Consider the following 16,995-nt stretch of genomic DNA (forward strand, 5'->3'; position numbering starts at 1 on the left):
CGCACAATAAATTTGAAAACAGACATTCAGCAAATTCTGACATCAATTTTATTGGAACGAAGATTGAAAATATGGAAGAAGTGGAAATGAGGAAAGATGAATTTGCACGTGTTGAAATTGATTTATGAAAGAAAGAGAAGAGTGGGAAGCCGTTAACGCAGAACAATTGCCATATTTTATATGGCGATAAGAACAAAAATGCTTTCTTTTCAGAAAGTTTTGTTGAAGGAAGTGCGAATTTGAGGAATTCGTCAGTGAAGTGGAGGAGGCTGAGAATGATGTATGACAAAGAAAAATGTCTTGTCTGCGCAAACGATCAGAGCACCATGGAAATTGAAGATTGCAAAATGTTGGTGGGACATGGGGCATGCCCACTGTCTTTGCGAGGAAGTTGTGGGGTGTTGACGAATATTTGACTCGGATCGTCTTCGGCCTCTTTTCCGTTCCTGCTGCCTCCGTTGTTTGCTTCAACACCTCCTGAAAGTGATGTTCATTGCTTCAGTCAAGCTTCCGTGCGTTCTTCATTTTTCTCTTCATTTTCAATCACATCACCTCCATTTCTTTCATCGCCTTTTGTTGAGAGCGTTTGTCTTTCTGGTTTGATTTTTTCCAACGTATCATCAATAATTTCTGGAAAGGCGGATCCTCCGGTTGCTTGTTGCGGGCACACCACTTTTGTTGAAAGTTGCTTGTTTTCGTCAGTTTGTGATGCATATGATGGCGGAATTGTGTCCTCTCTCAACAATCCCTTGGCATCTTTGACTGCCTCAAACACCTCGTTTATCGGATGCAGCAGAACCGGAAATGTTGAGTTTATTGGAACTGCAGATGATAAGAAACAGCCGGGGAGGCAAAATGAAACAGAAAATGGGATAAATACATTCAGTTGGTGTGAGTGGAATGGATCGAAGACAACAGGAACAGATAGCACGTGGGGAGATATAGCATCAAATGGAGGAGCCATTTGCATGTCCAACATGGGAAATGGAGTTCTTTCACTTTCTCATTGTTCGTTCAATGACTGCACAGCATATCAAAGCGGTGGCGGAATATTCTGCGCAAAAATAAAGTCAGTTGAAGCCATAAACAATTCTTTCAATTCATGCTTTTGTCAAAACTCTAGTGGAGGAGGATTTTATGTGGATATGACTTCGTCATTTGCAAGGATCAATTGTTGTGAATTCCAGAAATGCAAAGGAAGCGGAGCTGGAGGAGGGCTTTATCTTTATGAATTTAACACCTTCGGATCAGGCTGCATAGGAACAGAAATTGGAAGTGGAGATTGTGTTTGCGTACATGATTGTTCATTTTCTTCTTGCTCAATTTCTGGAGATTCAGGTGGAGGGATGTATTGTGCTCACACTCCGTTGGAATTTAAAATGAAAAACCTTCAGTTTATTTCATGTTCTGCTGCTTCAAATGGTGGAGGATTATATCTTTATCCATGTCAAGAAATAGCACCAAGTGATGGTTTTTACGTTTATTTTTTAGTCTTTCACAATTGCTTGTGCAATGAATTCCAAATGGGTAATGATGTTTCATTTATTGATTTTTACCAATTTTACAACAGTTTGGGAAACCCGTTTTATGAAGCATATGCCACGAATACCAATGAATACAGAGTGTTCTATTCAGATTTTCATTATAACGAGAAATACACAGAAAATAAGAACTGGCTGAAGGATGGAATGAAAGATCGATTTGTTGGAGAAGAAGGAGATGATTCAGAAGAATGGTGTGGAACGAGCGAATTAGCGGCATGTTCGACAGTTGGGCAAGCTGTGGCAAAGAGCTTGATTTTGCTCAGCTCAACAATCACGGTGCTTGGTGGGAGTTATGGGAGTGAGAGAGAAACAATCAGTGTTGGTGAGAAGAAGATCATTGTTGTGGGAAAAGGAAGGGAGACAACTTCAATTGGGACAGGAGCTCTTTCACCATCTTCGACAACACTGTTCAGCGTGTCGAGTGGGAAACTGGATGTGCAGCATGTGAAACTTGATCACAACGCAACAGCCAGTTCTTCGCTGAGTGTGTTTGTTGTATCAGAAGGAAGTGGGTCACTTTCGCTGGAGGATGTGTTGATCTCGTCAAGTGTTGCTGGGGGTGATTCGACATTGGATTCGGTGTTTGATGTTATTCGACTCTCGCAGCTGACGATGTGCGATGTCGAAGCTATCGATTTGGAATTATCGCAATCACTGTTTTCAGAACAGCCATCAAATGGATTGGTATCTGGAGAGAGTGTGCTGGGGAATGTGACAATTGGGAATGTGAATCGGACAACAGGAGATGGAGTGGTGGTGGCAAAGAAGGTGAAGGAAGGAGAAACATTTGTGGTGAGGAACACAACAATCGTTGGCTGTGAGTGCAAAAGTGGGAGTGGTGGAGGGATGAAAGTTGAGTTGGAGGGAACAGCAAGCAAGGCTCGCATTGGAACTTCAGCATTGCCCAGCGGAGTGACAACAAGGTTTGATCGATGCAAGTGCAGCGCACATGGAGGAGGGGTGATGGTGTGGCGGGGGGAAGGAGCAGCAGATTTTGTGATGGAATCAGTGAGTTTTGTGGATTGCTGTGCGGGGATGGGAGGAGGAAATGTGTTTGTGTCGGGATGGGATCTGAGCAAGATTGCGAATAAAGAGCACTTCAAGTGGGAAATGGGTGCTGAGGAGTTGGAATCATTTGATGAGTTGTGCGGGTGGGAGAGGAAAACAACAGGAGAGGGATACGTGATTCCGCTGGTTGTGTATTTGTGGAGGAACTGGAGTGGGAAGGGGTTTGTTGATGGAGAAGGAGGAGGAGACTTCAGCGGATGTGGGTTTTCTGTTGTGCCATGTTCTTCAGTTGACCATGTGGTTTCGCTGAGATATTCGCCACTTGAGACAGAAGAATCAGCGATTATGATCAAGGGTGATTCTTCCATCAATCACCCAATCTCGCTATTGGCTTTGTCTTCAGCAGCACTTCCAAGACCGAAAATTGTGATTGAAGGAGAAGAAAGAGGAAGAATTGTGAGGGTGAGTGAAGGAGATGCAGGAGGAGATGAAAGAGCAATGATTGCATCGGATGTGAGGCTGACAATTGCAGATGTGTCGTTTCATATTCCAGGTGAGTTGGGGAGGCATGTGTCGCTTGTTGAGTCATTGTCGCCGAGCGGATGTCTGTCAGTTGCACGCTGTTCATTTGTTTGTGGAAGTCCACCAGTTGAAACCAAATATTGTGTGATGGAAGTTGAGGCAGGAAATGTGACGATTGAGGATTGTTCACTGGATCAGTTCAGTCTGATGGGAGGGTTCTTGAGATTTGCTTCAGGGGTTGAAGTTGTTGAAGTGGTGGACATGTCGATTTCGAACACAAATGCATCTGGCTGCAGCTTGATATCATTGAGTCCGTCGTCACGCACAAGCAGAGTGGCGAATGATGAGAATCAAAACTCGAAGACGATGCTGAGGATAAATGGCTCTTCATTCACAAACATAACATGTGGAGACAACAGATCAGCTGTGGCGAGTATGGATTCATTTGCAGTTGGGATTGTGTGTGTGATGGAAGGGTGTGCGCTGACAAAGTGCATGAGTGAGAGGAGCGAAGAAGGGGGAGGTGTGAAAGTGCAGCTGAAGAGTGGGGAGTCGGAGCTGAGGGTGAGGGAATGCTCGTTTGGGATGTGTGTGTGCTCGGCAGGGAATGGGAGAGGAGGAGGGATGCTGATTGATGGGATAGATCCGAATGCTCAGTCTGGTGGGGCTTCAGCATTGCCGCTTTTGGCCAGGATGGAAAGGATCCGATTCATGATGAATGAAGCACATGTGGGGAAGGATATGTTTATCAGATGCGATTCAATTGATTTGCAGATCAACGAAAAACTGTTTTCGATGGATTTCAGCCAGGAAGCGCTGAAGTCGAACAACTCGATTTGCGGGAGCGATGTGGCAGGGATGGAGGATGCTGATCTGATTCCGTGGATCATATATTATTCAGCTCCTCAGGTATTTGTATCGTCTGGTGGGAGAGATGGCAGGCAGTGTGGAGCACAGGATGCGCCATGTGAGAGCATCGACAACGGGATAACACACATTGAGAAGGGGGTTGGAAATGCAATGTGGATTGATGGAGAAGGGATGGTTGGGGGCGAGTGTGTGGTTGGAGAAGCGAGGATCGCATCAAAGAAGAAAGCAAAGGCGAGGGTCTTGGTGAGCAAAAAGATTGAGGTGAGAGGAGAGGAGGAGAGTGTTGTGGTGTTTGTGGAAGGGTGTGTTGTGGAGAAGTGCATGTTTGTGTTTGGGGTGCTGTTTGAATCGACACACAAGTGGATAATGAAGGAGAAGAATGGATCGCTTGTGATGAGGGAATGCTCGTTCGAGTGCTGGGGAATGGGGAATGTGGTGAACAGCTCGGTTGTGGGAGTGGAGGGAGGAGAGCTTGAGATGAGCAAATGCTCGATTGCACACATGAGTGTTTCTCGAGCAGTTCTTTCGTTCTGCTGTGCATCGAGCGTTGTAGTGTCGGAAACAGAAGTAAATGATATTGAATCGAGGAGCGATGTGATTGAAGTTGGGAACGAAGCGAGTGTGAGCGTGAAAGAGATGAAGATGGAAAACATCACAACAACACGAGGAGGAGGAAGCACGATGAAGTTGGTGGATGGAAAAGAGATGGTAACACTGTCGAACTGTTCTTTTGGGGAATGTTCATCTGGGAAGGAGAAAGGAGGGATGGTGAGTGTTGTGGGGTGTGTGGGTGTGAGAATGGAAATGTGTGAGCTTGATGGGAAACAAGAAGAATCAGAACGAAGAGGAGGAAGAGGAAGAAGAGGAGGAGGAGAAGGAGAGAGTGTGAAATGGAACAAAGAAAGAAAGAGCTTCAATGTGTTGAAGGAGGAGATATGTAGATGGAATGGGTCGATGGTTGATTTGGAGAGGAGCACAGTGGAATTGAGAGAAACAACCATGAGAAATAGCAAGAAGGGAGGATTGTCTGTGAGTGAAGGAAGCATGAAGATTGGAAAAGGAGAATTTGAGAACAACAGCCCATCTATTGAAGATTATCAATCGGTGCGGAGAAACATGTTGTGTTCTGATTCAGCTGAGGTGAATATTATGAGTCTGAAGGGAGGAGATGGAGTGTTGCCAAATTCATCGATGTGGATTCTGAATGATGGATGCACGCTGAAGGGGATTGTTGAGGAGCGAGCATCACCATTGTTCATCCCAGTGCTGGAGGATGTTTCTGTGAATGAAAATGGAAGAAATGCCATGATAAAATTCAAGGGCTCTCTTTTTGTGCCATGTGACTTATCTTTCAGAGTTGTGTATGAAACAGGGGATGTGGAGGTGATTGAGACATATCCTTTTGAGGAAGACAGTTTTGTATCAGAAACGGAAGTTGGTGGGATGATTCCATCAGAAAATATTTCAACGATTGCAGACGAAACGGAGGTGTCTGTGATGATATTGTATGGAAAGCAATTGGCTGCAACTTCTTCTCAGATACTGAAGAACAGAACAGAACCAAAGACAGGAATTGATAAAGTGGTTGAAGGAGGAAAGGAAGGAAAATTCTCATGGATATTGATTGTTTGCATTGTAGCTGTTGTAGTGCTATTAATTGTGTCGATAATATTCATTGTTCGATGGAAGAAGGTGAAGAATGAAGCAGAAGACTTGAGAGAGATTGTGAATGATAACATCAGAAAAGATCCGAAGGCATTTGAGATGGTGACGATGGAGATGTCACCAGAAGAGCAGTGGAGGAGAGCAGAGAGGGAGGCTGAGAAGAAGAATGATGAGAGGATAAAGAAAAGGGTGTATGAGAAAAGCTTGGGACACTCAGAATCTTCAGAGCATCTTCTCTCTGAGAGTGGATCAACAGAATACATTTTGGGAAGAGATTCAGACAAGATTCCTGATTGGGCATTGGAAAAATTTGATGAGGAAGAAGATGATATATCGAGAAAGCGAACACCATCACCTTCCATTTCATCCACCTCAACCACAGACACTTCAGACGCAGATTCAACATTTGTTCGGGGAGAGGATTTGTGTCCAACCACCTCATCGATGTCGAATCTGGTGGATGCAATGGCCTGCTCATCGCCACATGAGAAGCTGATCGTGGATTTGAGAGATTCGCTGTTCATGCTTCTTCATGGGAAAAATGAGAAGAAAGAGATGGCAATCGGAACTCTCCAGGAGAGGGAGGTGACGGCTGCTCAGATCCTGTTCTGGGTGGCCAATCTTGCACTCCACTCGTTTGATGAAATGAACAATCCACTTCAGTCACTGACAAATCTGAGTCCGCACATTGTGTTGTTCTCAGAACATATGGTCATCTGCATTGCCCTCCACTCTGACTGCTCTTCTTCAGATTCTGATTCATCCTCCATCTCTTCATCAACTGTTGTCACATCAACAAGTGATGATGATGACAGAGACTCTCTGCCCTCATCGGCATTTGAGGATGAGGAAGACAACAGGAAGGAGTGCATGAGGTGGAAGGCGCCAGAGCTGCTGAATGGAACAACGAAGCATGCGACAAAGAAGACGGTTGTGTTTTCTGTTGGGATGATGGTGTGGGAGTGTGTGACGCTGGATGTTCCGATTGGGGAGTACGAGGCAGATGTGGCAGGGCAGAAGATTGTGAATGGAGAGAGGCCAGATCTGTCTGAAGTTGAAGGGACAACATACAGCCGCCTGGTGAGATCTGCAGTGGCGCAGAACAAAGACGACCGCCCGTCGCTGTTTGGGATGAAGCGCGAGTTTTTCCAACACTTCACATCTGGTGCCACGATGGTGACTGTGTCAGATGCAATCGATTGCACTGAAGACACAAAAATTGTCTGTGCCTCGCTCATCACGGGCACTCAGTGGAGCTGATTTGTTCTTTGAGCAGTGATCATTGTTCGTGCTGCTTTCATAAAAAACCAATTGATAGAGCTTCGCCACATTATCATTTTATTATTGGACATTGCATTAGGAAAGATGAATTGAATGCTTTTTGGCAATTCTTATTTTGAGGGAGGAGCAGATAAATGAGGGAGTGAATATTGAATATGGGGTGTTTGAATGTTTGATCCAGAATTATTTTTCAGTTTTCCGCTTCTGCATGAAGGGCGAGGATTCGGATCAATCTAACTTTTTCCTTTATTTCCTTTATTTCCTTTATTTTGTTTATTTTTAATTTTTGTTTGATATGCATTATTTATATTTATTTGTGTGTATGTTTATTAAAAATAAAAGGCTATTTGCAGATTTGAAAAAAGAAGAATATGTATTCGAATGTGATATGTATTTCTTATTTATTTCTCAGTTGACCTTTTCTATTTATTTTGACAGTTGTGTTATGATGAAAGAAAATAAGTGTGAAGACTTTATGTGAACAAGGTTTTTGTTATTTTTAACCATTGTCATGATTATTTGGATATTCATTAATGTTATGTATTTTGTTAATATTTTTGTTATTCATGTGCTTTCTAAATATATTTATTTATTTCATGTTCTTTTTTCATTGGATAATTGAGTCAGTTGTTTACTGGAATTATTTGTTCCGCTTCTGCACAGAATGTTTCAATGTTTGGAACTTTTTCAGAGATTATTGGTTGATATCATTTCTTTAATGCAACTTATTTAATAATTATATTTTCTAAACTTTTTCCTGATTTATTTCGATTTATTCGCATTTTCAAATAACATTTAAAAAATAAATAAATGGGACGAAATATTTGAAACTTCAAGCTTTTTCATTGAAAAATTATGCACTTTTGATTTGCTTTTTGTGAACAAAAAATTTCAACAAAATGGGTTCATTTTTTGAAATTCGTGTGATATAATAATACATAATGTTATGATATAATTGAAACCTGTTCGTTTATACGAAAATACTATTTATTTTGAAATCAGAGAAAGGAAAGAAATGAAATGTTAAACATTTCTTTCATGGTTTTTGGAAAAAAACAAACAAACAAACAAATAATAATAATAATAATAATAATAATTAAAAACTCTTGAAAGTGCGAATTCTTTGTGGACAAGCAAATTAAATTGGAATATTGTTGTTTCAAGAGTGTAAATTAATCAACTTTTTTTAATAATTCGAGATTTTTTGAAAACGTGTTCAGTGTAGCTTTGTTATAATCACCTCGGTGATCATCAAGACTGTGAATAATCACACCATTATCAAAAAAAAAACAGAAGGTATTTGTTTGCCTGTTACGTAATTTTTTCAATATGAATGAATATCTTTTCATCTATAATAGAAACAATTCTGTAAATTGATACATAATACGAAGAAAAATCGATTTTTAATAGTGGATCTAAATAAACATTGAAAATTTTCTTAATTCATTGGTAAACAATTATTTCAAAAAAATATTTCAATAAAAAAGAAGTTTCAGTTTTAATTTTGTTCGGTTTTAATCACAAAAATGTGCAAAATGGATAACGATCCTAACTGAACTGCACTATTTTTAAAAGACAACCACTTTATTGTAACAAGGTTAAAAATTTGCATTTTTATTCTGTGTCATATTGATTAAAACTTTCTAATTTTGTTCTTTTGGTTGTTTTTGTAACATAAAAAATATATATGGGTAAATCTTTATGAAAAGTTGCAAAAGTTTAATTTTTTAATAAATAAAAAAATCAGATGGGTGATTATTTTTGAAATCATATTTTTTCATACAAAAATTTCGGTGCAAAAATATTTCTTGAATATCAATATATGGGGCAAATTTTTTCTCTTCAGGCATTTTCATAGAAAAGATATGCACTTTTCTTTGACTTTTTTACATCAAAATGCACTATATAATAGGGTCATTTTTTTAACATTTGTGAAATGTTGGAGAACTTCATGTTTTGATTTCAACGATTCCTGTTTGCGGATCTGAAAATCAAATTTATTTGAAATCTGAGAAAGTTAAATGAACTTATGAGCGAAGTAATTTTTCAATGACTAGTGCGAAAAAAGCTTGAAAATCCGTATTTTCCCCCATTTGTCTCAATTTATTTGAAAAGTTCTTTTTGTTTAATTTTCAGGTCAATATGAAAAATGAATATTTTCTTCAAATTTTCACACTAACTCACCGATATTTATTAGTACGTGAATAATAACATTATCAAGCATTAATCCAAATGCTGTAAAATTTTGGTGTATTGGAATGAAATTTTGATAAAAAAATTCATTTTTCATTTCAACAAATAATTCAAACAAAAGGAACTTAAATAAAAAAACTCACATATGGCTGATCCTTTGTAAATTCACCCTTTCGTTAAAGTTTTGATAAAAATTTTTTATCTCAATGGGATTTAAAAAAAAAAAAAAAAAAAAAAAAAAAACAACGTTTAACACATACATTGCATGATGATGAAAAAAAGGAAATATATTTTTAATAAAATCCCATTGAGATAAAAATGTTGATCAAAATTCGAACGAAAGTGTGATTACAATAATTATCAGCCATATTATGCAAGTTTTATGAAAACATCAATAATCAGTAATTGCTTTTTTCGAAGCATAAAAACACCTCAAATTAACTTTCTTTCAAACAATATTTGCGAATAAGTTTATTTTCTTTCAAATTACATTTCTTCGCTTATCAGAAGGCTTAGTTCCTTCTTTTAAAATACAAATTAATAAAAATAAAACCATATTGTTATAAAAAGAAAAGAAAAGAAAAACATATAAAGCTAAGTTTAATACAGATTGATAAATAATAATTATAATAAAATCAACTTTAACAATAATTAATCCAAAAATCACAAAACATGAAAAAGAAAATTAATAACCCTTCAAAATAAAAATTTCAACTGCTTCAAGAACCTGTCTGCAAAATCACAGCCATAAATCACAAAGATTTCATCAACAACAACCACCACCACCATAATAATAATAATAATTATTATTATTATGATTATAAAACAGAAGAATATGTGCAGTTTGTTGTCTATTCATATAGCTTCATGCTGCTCAGACCAGCCACAAAAACGAACCTGTCCGTAGAATCTTTTCCCAAAGCACATGAACTTCGTGATTGATGGGCGGTTCATAAAAAGTATCTTGATACGTGTTCTTCTTTGCATTTTTGTCTTCTTCTTTCTTCTTCTTTGCTTCCTCTTCTGCTTTTTTCTTTTCTGCTTCCTCTGCCTCCGCTTTCTCTGTCTCTTTTCGATCCTCCTCGTCATAATACTTGTTGATCTCGTCAATTGCTGCACTCAGCTCTTCAGGACTCATCCCCTTCTGTGTTACCTCTATCAGCCTCTGATCTTTCTCTTTTTCTCGCATCTCCCTCACTTTTGCCTTCGCGTCCTCTTTTTCCTTTCTTTCCTGTTCTTCCTGCTTTTTTCTAATTTTTTCTGCTTTTCTCTTTTCCCACTCCTCTGCCCGTATTTCCTGTATTTCTCTGCTCCTCTTACAAGGAGCTGATGTTTGCCATACATACAGTCCTTTCTTCAAATCCACCCTTCGCTTAATCCACTTCACATCCCCTTTCACCAGATACAGCACCACACAGAACGCAATATATTCAACAAACAGCCACACCAGCATCGGAACCAGTGATAGCGCCATGTTTTTTTCCATCTTGTGTGCCCGCTCAATCAGCTCGTCTGTCACAACCACTGCCGACATGAATCGCTCTGCCCCTTCCCATGCCCCTCCGCCCGAAGTTGGCGGGTCAAACTTCCCAATCCCGTCCAAGCACAGCGCAGGAAGAAGTACTATAGCAATCCCCATCGCCGACCCAAGCACAATCCCGCAGTACTGCACACACTTACTGCACACTGTATCGAAAGCATAAACTTTCGACAGCTTCATACTGAATGCAAAAATATGGATTGTGATGATTGTCAAGAACAATGGAATGAACACAATTGTCCATGAACTCGTGAAGTTGTCTGTTTAGTTGTACATGCGCCACAAACATTACAAAAAGCACACATTCACATTCACACAAAAAGAACAAAATAAATAAATGATGAATGAATGAATAAATGAACAAACAAATAAATCAAATAGAAACATAATTTTTGTGCGCAATAGATACAATAAGTAAATTAATAAATAAATAAAAAATGTAATGTCTTGTTTCTCATTCAATTCACTCTCACAAACTCAATTACCCTCCTTTAACACTTTGCATACTGCACAGTTTCACAGAAAATAACACCCACGTCAAAACGATTCCAACCAGAGAAATGATAGACATTATAAAAGAGAAACAACAATTATCTGGACATTTAGGCCAGCAATCACTGTGAATCATCATATATGCTGTCGAACCATAGAAAAACAAAAAATAGAACAAAAGTTCAAATAAAATTGTTTCTGAGCTCGTCATCAATCGCCCGTCTTCTGTGAATTTTTGTGTGGCAACTTCTGTGTCCGCTGCTTCTCTGAATAGTACATCATAACCTGCGCCACTTTCCTTGATGCTCCTTTGAGGATACGGCTTCGTCACTGGACCATCAACCAAGCGATTGCGGATGTTAAACGTGTACTCATCCCCATTCACAAAAGAATCAAGACTTACTAACAAAAAGTAAAACATTATAAAAAAGCATCCTAACACCATAGCATTCATCACAAATGATAAAAAAAGATTCTTTCTTTTCACAAAACATAGAGAAAAGAAGAATAAAAACAATGTAAGCATCGCTAGTGCAACACTGAACTGACCCTTTGACCGTGATAAACTGAACGAAAAGACAGATCTGCTGACTTTGTTCGTTACAAGAATCGATACATGCTCATCATCAGCCAGCTTATCGAAAACTGGCCCACGGATAAAATTCGTTGCGTAAAAGATGGCAAAGAAAAAGAAGAAAAGAAACAGCATCAGCGATATCCACGCCAATGTAAATAGAATTAGACGTGTCCAAGGATTTTCGATCGTGCTTTTCAGATCGTGTATATCCCTCCAGAAACTTTTTCTTTTCCCAAACAGCACTTCTGGAAAAGTCCCATACAACCGAATGGTGTCCTTCCATCCTTTCGGGCTCAGTCCAAATCGGGTCTTGTCCGCAACATCCTAAATGTAATTTAAAGCAAAATACAAATCAACAAATAAACAAAAACGAAAAGAAGCCCATCAAAAAGAGAGTCACTCGCTGTGCCTGCTCCGGTACAGCGCCAAATACACACATCTGCATTGTTTGGATCGTACGTGTCCAGATCCTGGAACTCGTTCTGGTTCATGTAGATGTTGTCTCTCAGTCGCGGCAGCTCCTCAACCACAATTTCATGCCAAAACCTACATTCAGCCAAATCCCGTAAATTTTGATCAGAACAAAAAAAAAATTCTTCACACTCTTCTGTATCCAGCATCTCTCGGAAAAACTTCGACGTCCCCATCAGCCTCATTTTCGCTCTTGTGTCGCATTCCTTCAAAATCCTACCAAATTTTCCAAACCTCAAAACGCAACCAAAAATCCCACACCGCTTCCAAATATCCATCGGCACTCCTGCACCACCCGCGTTCAAACACAAACCGTCCGATAACCGCAAAACAATAAAAAACAAAAATGCAAACTTTTCATGTCCACTAGACCGAAATTCTCATCTGATGAGCTGCTTGACATCGCGCCTTCGTTATTTTCAATCATGGCAACCGATTTCTGTTTCAGACTCTCCTTTCCCGTTTCATCAAAAATTTCTGAAGAATTCATCGATCTGTTGTATTGTATATTTAGTTTGACTGAAACTTTATTCAAATTTTTAATTCAAAACTATTATATATGTTAATATTTATGAACAATTTGGAAATAATCCGGTCTATTTTTTCTTTTCGAATCCCATTGAAATTATTGATTTGATCTTAAACTTATTAATAAAAACCCAAAAACATCGACAAATCATTGAATAATTAAAATAATATTATCAACATTCGAATTCTCCATTTTTTGGGTGAATATTTGTTATAACTTATTTTCTTTTTGGATTTGTATCTTTCTTATCATTTTCATCAATTTTATTCTTTGATAATTGAAATGAAACATCTGAAAGATTATTTCTTCAATTGCACTAGTGTATTCTTATTCTTTTTTAAAAAATATGTTTAATACATAATTTAAAAGATATGAATTTCTGGTTTTTCTTTGTTTCAAAGACGATTGACAAATTTAGGTTACGATCATTTACAGTTTATTTTGGTATTGAAAATCTCTTTTCATAACAAATCGATATTAACATAAAATTATTTTGAAACGCGTCTAGATGTTTTGGAACGATAAGACTCCTACAAGTCCTGTTAGACAGCCTCCCCGTAAAGCTAGTGACGAATCAACAATTTGCGCAGATGATGTTGAAGCAGCCCGTATTGAAGCAAAAAGAAAAAGATTTCAGCAAATTGATGCAGAAAGAGCAAAATTGTATTCTGGCTCCCCGAAAGAAAAGCGAGAATTTCAGTTTGATATTTTTGAATAATAATAATATTTTTTATTATTTGAAAAGACAAAAAACTTTTGAAGATTTAAGAGAGCGAGCTAAACTTAGCAGTGAAACAAGAAAGAGCACGGCTCAAGCTGAACCACCATCTGTATGAAATTTGTTGATTGAATTCTAACAATTTTAACTTTTAAAAAATAATTAGCCGATAAGAGGAGCAGATATTTCTACGCAAAGACAATATGTGGATTCTGTTCGTCAGGCGCAAAGGAGAGAGGCTGAATTATCACTTAGAGAGCAAAACAAAAGGGTTTTTCCATTTATTTGAATAATTTTATTTTTTAGCGTTTGTAAATATTTTCTAAAATCCGAATGAAATTTTAGTTGGCAGAGGAAAGGAGAATGGCAAAGCAAAAAGAAAAGGAAAGTGATGCAAAATATGTTGCAACTAGTGAAGCCTTTTTTGACACTTTTGGAAAAAGTCTAAAATGATTTCAAGATTGAGTTTTTCATAAAATCAAAATTCACTTCAACAATTCGTTTCTCATTTTATCTAGCACCAATTTCTTCGTTTTTATTTCCTTTCATATCACATTTTTCTTTCATGCATTTTCAAATTAGGGAAAACTTGTTAATATGATTCAAATGTGTTTAACATTTTTATGAAGTTTTTCGTTTTGTGAAAATTGATGTTGTAATCCAAAGTTCAAGCAAATGTATAATTTATATTTTTTCAGATGTTCTTTCTATATATAAGGCTCTGATCAAATAACCAACATTGCCGGACTGAACTTCACTGGTGTGGAGGCAGGACTTCAAATCCTGTGGCGGTGAATAACCGCAGTGGTTCAATTCCACCTGGGCGGCGCCATATTTTTTTAACACTTTATGAGCTTTCTCATGAGTGAAAACGATTTCTTTCAGTTTTCCATTAAACCAAAAAAAATTGAAAAAGCAATTAATTTTTCTTTCACATTTCAAATAACATCAAAACGAAAACAAGATTTTATTTTGATCCTGTTTGAAATTTAAACAGACAAGTTTCTAGCAAAAACGAACCTTTCGTAAAGGAAAAGAAAATGAATGGAAAAAACAATGAAAAATTTCAAAAACATACCAATTGTTGTTCGAACAGGTTGAAAATGAACATTTGGACGACAGTTTTCCATCTCTTTTGCAAACGGATTTATAAGCACAGAGTACAACTGAAACAAGGAGAACAAATTAATTAATTAATTTATAAATTTAATAAAATCATATGTTTTATATAAATATTTTTGAAAAAAAATTGAAATATTTTCTCCTTTGAGCACAAACCCTATGCTTCTCCCAGCCTTGAGGAGGCGGCGATATTCTCACAACTTTCCCATCAGTTGAAAGGGAAACAATCGGATAAAAAGCTTTGTTCACAGAAGAATGACTCGAATTTTCCTGTTCCGGCTGAACAATCTTCATAACCTGCTGAAGCGTCGCCGACGGATGGGGCGAGATTCGAACGAGATTCAACGACGACTGCGGCGTGATCGGCTGGGACAGCGTGACAAACAGCGGAGAATGAACCGACACAAACACGTCGCTGTGCAGCGGGTGGTGCGACTCAATCCGGGGAAAGACATACCCTTCAGTGAAAAAAAGCCACGTGAAAATCTCAGTCACTTTCACTTTCCTCGCGCCGGACACCACATCCACCACAACATCTTCCCCAACAACGCAGTTTGGCTCTGCCCATCTTTCCTCTTTCGCATCGCTGCTCGCATCGCTCTTGTCCGTCTCACTGATGTCTCCACTACTCCTTTCGTTCTCATCCTCTTTCTCATCTTCTTTCTTCTCCTTCTCCTCCTCAATCCCCAGCCGCGCCTTCGCACACGCCCTTTTCCTTTGCATCTCCCTCTGGATCTTACTCGCCAGGTCTTCTTTGCCTCTTCTTCTCTGCTCTGATCCTTCTCCTCTTCTTCCACTTCCACTTCTTATGCTGCTTGGGCTGCACCACTTGGTGATTGCCACTTCCACTCTGTAAGCTGTGCCTCGTGTGAGTGGCATTGATGGCAGGAAGAGAAGCAGCCGGCGCTCGGCGTCGACAGAGAAGCGGCCAGACAGCGGAACAGGGCGGGGGTATATGACAGAGTCGGTGAATGAAGGAGACGGGCAGGGTGGGGAAGGGGAAGGGGAATGAGAAGGAGAGGGGGAAGAAGAGGATGACGTGTCTGAAGCGCTTGAAATGTTAGAAATATTTGAAGAAGCAGAAGATGGCGATGATGAATAGGAAGAGGCTGAAGATGATTGGGAACAAGAAGCAGCTGAGGATGAAGCAGACGTTGATGTGGATGAAATGGAAGGAGAAGGAGAAGGGTGTCTGTGTGAAAGTGAGGGTGAGAGCTGGCGAGGTGCTGAAGTGGTTGAAGAAATGGCTGACTCGGCTTTTGACTGCTGCCCTGCTGGTGAATAACTCAGCTGGTCAGACGGGACTTCTGATGAAATCGTTGGAAGTTCAAAAATCTTTATTCGTTTCAAATTAAAAAAATGTCAAAAAAAAATATAATAAGTGAAAATTTGTAAGAAATTTGAGTTTTTATTTAATAAATAAAAAATGGAAAACAAAAATTGCAAACCTTCATTTTTGGCTGTTCGTTCTTTGAGAATTAGTGTTGTCACAGTTGGTTCCAAGTTTGTTTTGAAAAAGAATTAAAAAAGAAACAAAAACGATAATAATTGAAAAAAAAAAAAGAAATATAAATCCTTGATTCAAACTATATCTTCAGAAAAAGTTAGATTTCTTCGAAATTTCAAGAAAGGTGAACATAAAAGACTCACTTCCTTTGCGAATGGAGAAGGATAAATCAACGATAAATACGAACGAACTCCTTTTTTCCTATAAGACGAAAGATCAAGAAGCATATGCAACACGCAAAACTATTCATATTTCATAAAAAAGGAATAATGTTTTTAAATGGCTTGATAACTGAAATACAAAAATTCACACTGGGCCAATTCTCATTGAGCGAAGTGTTGCTGAATCTGGAATATTTATGCCAATGTACAATAAACGCTGTGCTTCAACAGGACATGACGATTCACTTTCAATCATTTTTTTCACATCAAATCCAGAAATAAGTGGATGAACGCGGAATTGCACCGTTCCTGAAGGAATAATCACAGAGATATTAAATGCATCAACATGTCTCTTGAAAAGTTACAAATTTAAATATTTTCAAAAATTATCCATCAAAAAAGAATATATGAATTCTTAAAATATACCTCAACGCGAACAACTGTCCCATCCCAAATGTCCCAATCCAAAAGTGTCTTTCTTCCAGACAGAGTCTGCCGAGTGAAAAATCAAATAAATCGCAATAATTTTTGCACATTACACAGATATAACACAAACTGATGAGTGAATAAGAGTTTCACCAACATATAGAAACATTTCGTTGAGAGGAATAGCCAAAAGAGAATTCACAACAGAGTACAATCCTTGTCTTGCAAAGAACGTTTAATATCATTTAAAAACTTCTTAAAATACAACAACTACAAATATACATTGAAAGAAGTCTTGGAACAACGTGTGTCTTTTTTGTTTCATCAACTTGAAGAACAATTGTGATAGAAGTCATTATTAAAAATGGT

The 16,995-nt window shown here is 38.3% G+C and overlaps 5 protein-coding genes across 5 annotated transcripts; 2 read left to right on the top strand and 3 right to left on the bottom strand.

Annotated features, from left to right (window-relative positions):
- Positions 1-502: 502 nt before the first annotated feature.
- Positions 503-964, bottom strand: MONOS_8821 (uncharacterized protein; the record flags this gene model as incomplete). The annotated part of the gene is made up of 1 exon (XM_067879264.1): positions 503-964. One exon carries the CDS (start codon positions 962-964, stop codon positions 503-505), a length of 462 nt encoding a protein of 153 aa, XP_067724072.1.
- A 181-nt stretch (positions 965-1,145) lies between these two features.
- On the top strand, positions 1,146-7,711 carry MONOS_8822 (uncharacterized protein; the record flags this gene model as incomplete). Its single annotated transcript, XM_067879265.1, has 2 exons — positions 1,146-1,348; positions 1,571-7,711. The coding sequence occupies 2 exons, from the start codon at positions 1,146-1,148 to the stop codon at positions 6,867-6,869; spliced, it is 5,502 nt and encodes a 1,833-aa protein (XP_067724073.1). The 3' UTR covers positions 6,870-7,711.
- A 1,838-nt stretch (positions 7,712-9,549) lies between these two features.
- MONOS_7781 (uncharacterized protein) lies at positions 9,550-12,668 on the bottom strand. Its single transcript, XM_067878133.1, has 6 exons — positions 12,518-12,668; positions 12,425-12,449; positions 12,296-12,379; positions 12,130-12,238; positions 11,131-12,016; positions 9,550-10,883 (listed from the first exon to the last, which is right to left on the bottom strand). The coding sequence occupies exons 1-6, from the start codon at positions 12,651-12,653 to the stop codon at positions 9,958-9,960; spliced, it is 2,166 nt and encodes a 721-aa protein (XP_067724074.1). The 5' UTR covers positions 12,654-12,668; the 3' UTR covers positions 9,550-9,957.
- Positions 12,669-13,113: 445 nt separating this feature from the next.
- On the top strand, positions 13,114-14,023 carry MONOS_7780 (uncharacterized protein). The gene is made up of 5 exons (XM_067878132.1): positions 13,114-13,136; positions 13,201-13,391; positions 13,438-13,522; positions 13,577-13,681; positions 13,756-14,023. Exons 2-5 carry the CDS (start codon positions 13,201-13,203, stop codon positions 13,861-13,863), a joined length of 489 nt encoding a protein of 162 aa, XP_067724075.1. The 5' UTR covers positions 13,114-13,136; the 3' UTR covers positions 13,864-14,023.
- Positions 14,024-14,334: 311 nt separating this feature from the next.
- On the bottom strand, positions 14,335-16,982 carry MONOS_7779 (uncharacterized protein; the record flags this gene model as incomplete). The annotated part of the gene is made up of 9 exons (XM_067878130.1): positions 14,335-14,415; positions 14,489-14,576; positions 14,689-15,867; positions 15,981-16,001; positions 16,120-16,281; positions 16,352-16,552; positions 16,627-16,692; positions 16,757-16,847; positions 16,909-16,982. 9 exons carry the CDS (start codon positions 16,980-16,982, stop codon positions 14,378-14,380), a joined length of 1,920 nt encoding a protein of 639 aa, XP_067724076.1. The 3' UTR covers positions 14,335-14,377.
- Positions 16,983-16,995: the final 13 nt, after the last annotated feature.

The sequence above is a fragment of the Monocercomonoides exilis genome, assembly GCF_001643675.1.
Source record: "Monocercomonoides exilis strain PA203 chromosome Unknown scaffold34-1095894, whole genome shotgun sequence".
NCBI classification, from domain to species: Eukaryota; Preaxostyla; order Oxymonadida; family Polymastigidae; genus Monocercomonoides; species Monocercomonoides exilis.

Excerpts from the sequence above, each read along its gene's own strand:
- MONOS_7781 (XM_067878133.1), bottom strand. The coding sequence starts at position 12,653 with ATGAATTCTTCAGAAATTTTTGATGAAACGGGAAAGGAGAGTCTGAAA. Across the intron at positions 12,380-12,424 it reads CCGATGGATATTTGGAAGCG|GATTTTGAAGGAATGCGACA; the intron begins GTGTGGGATTTT and ends AAAATTTGGTAG. Across the intron at positions 10,884-11,130 it reads ATTTTCTGTGAAACTGTGCA|ACAACTTCACGAGTTCATGG; the intron begins GTATGCAAAGTG and ends ACAACTAAACAG.
- MONOS_7780 (XM_067878132.1), top strand. The coding sequence starts at position 13,201 with ATGTTTTGGAACGATAAGACTCCTACAAGTCCTGTTAGACAGCCTCCC. Across the intron at positions 13,392-13,437 it reads AAAGAAAAGCGAGAATTTCA|ACAAAAAACTTTTGAAGATT; the intron begins GTTTGATATTTT and ends TTATTTGAAAAG. Across the intron at positions 13,682-13,755 it reads TTAGAGAGCAAAACAAAAGG|TTGGCAGAGGAAAGGAGAAT; the intron begins GTTTTTCCATTT and ends ATGAAATTTTAG.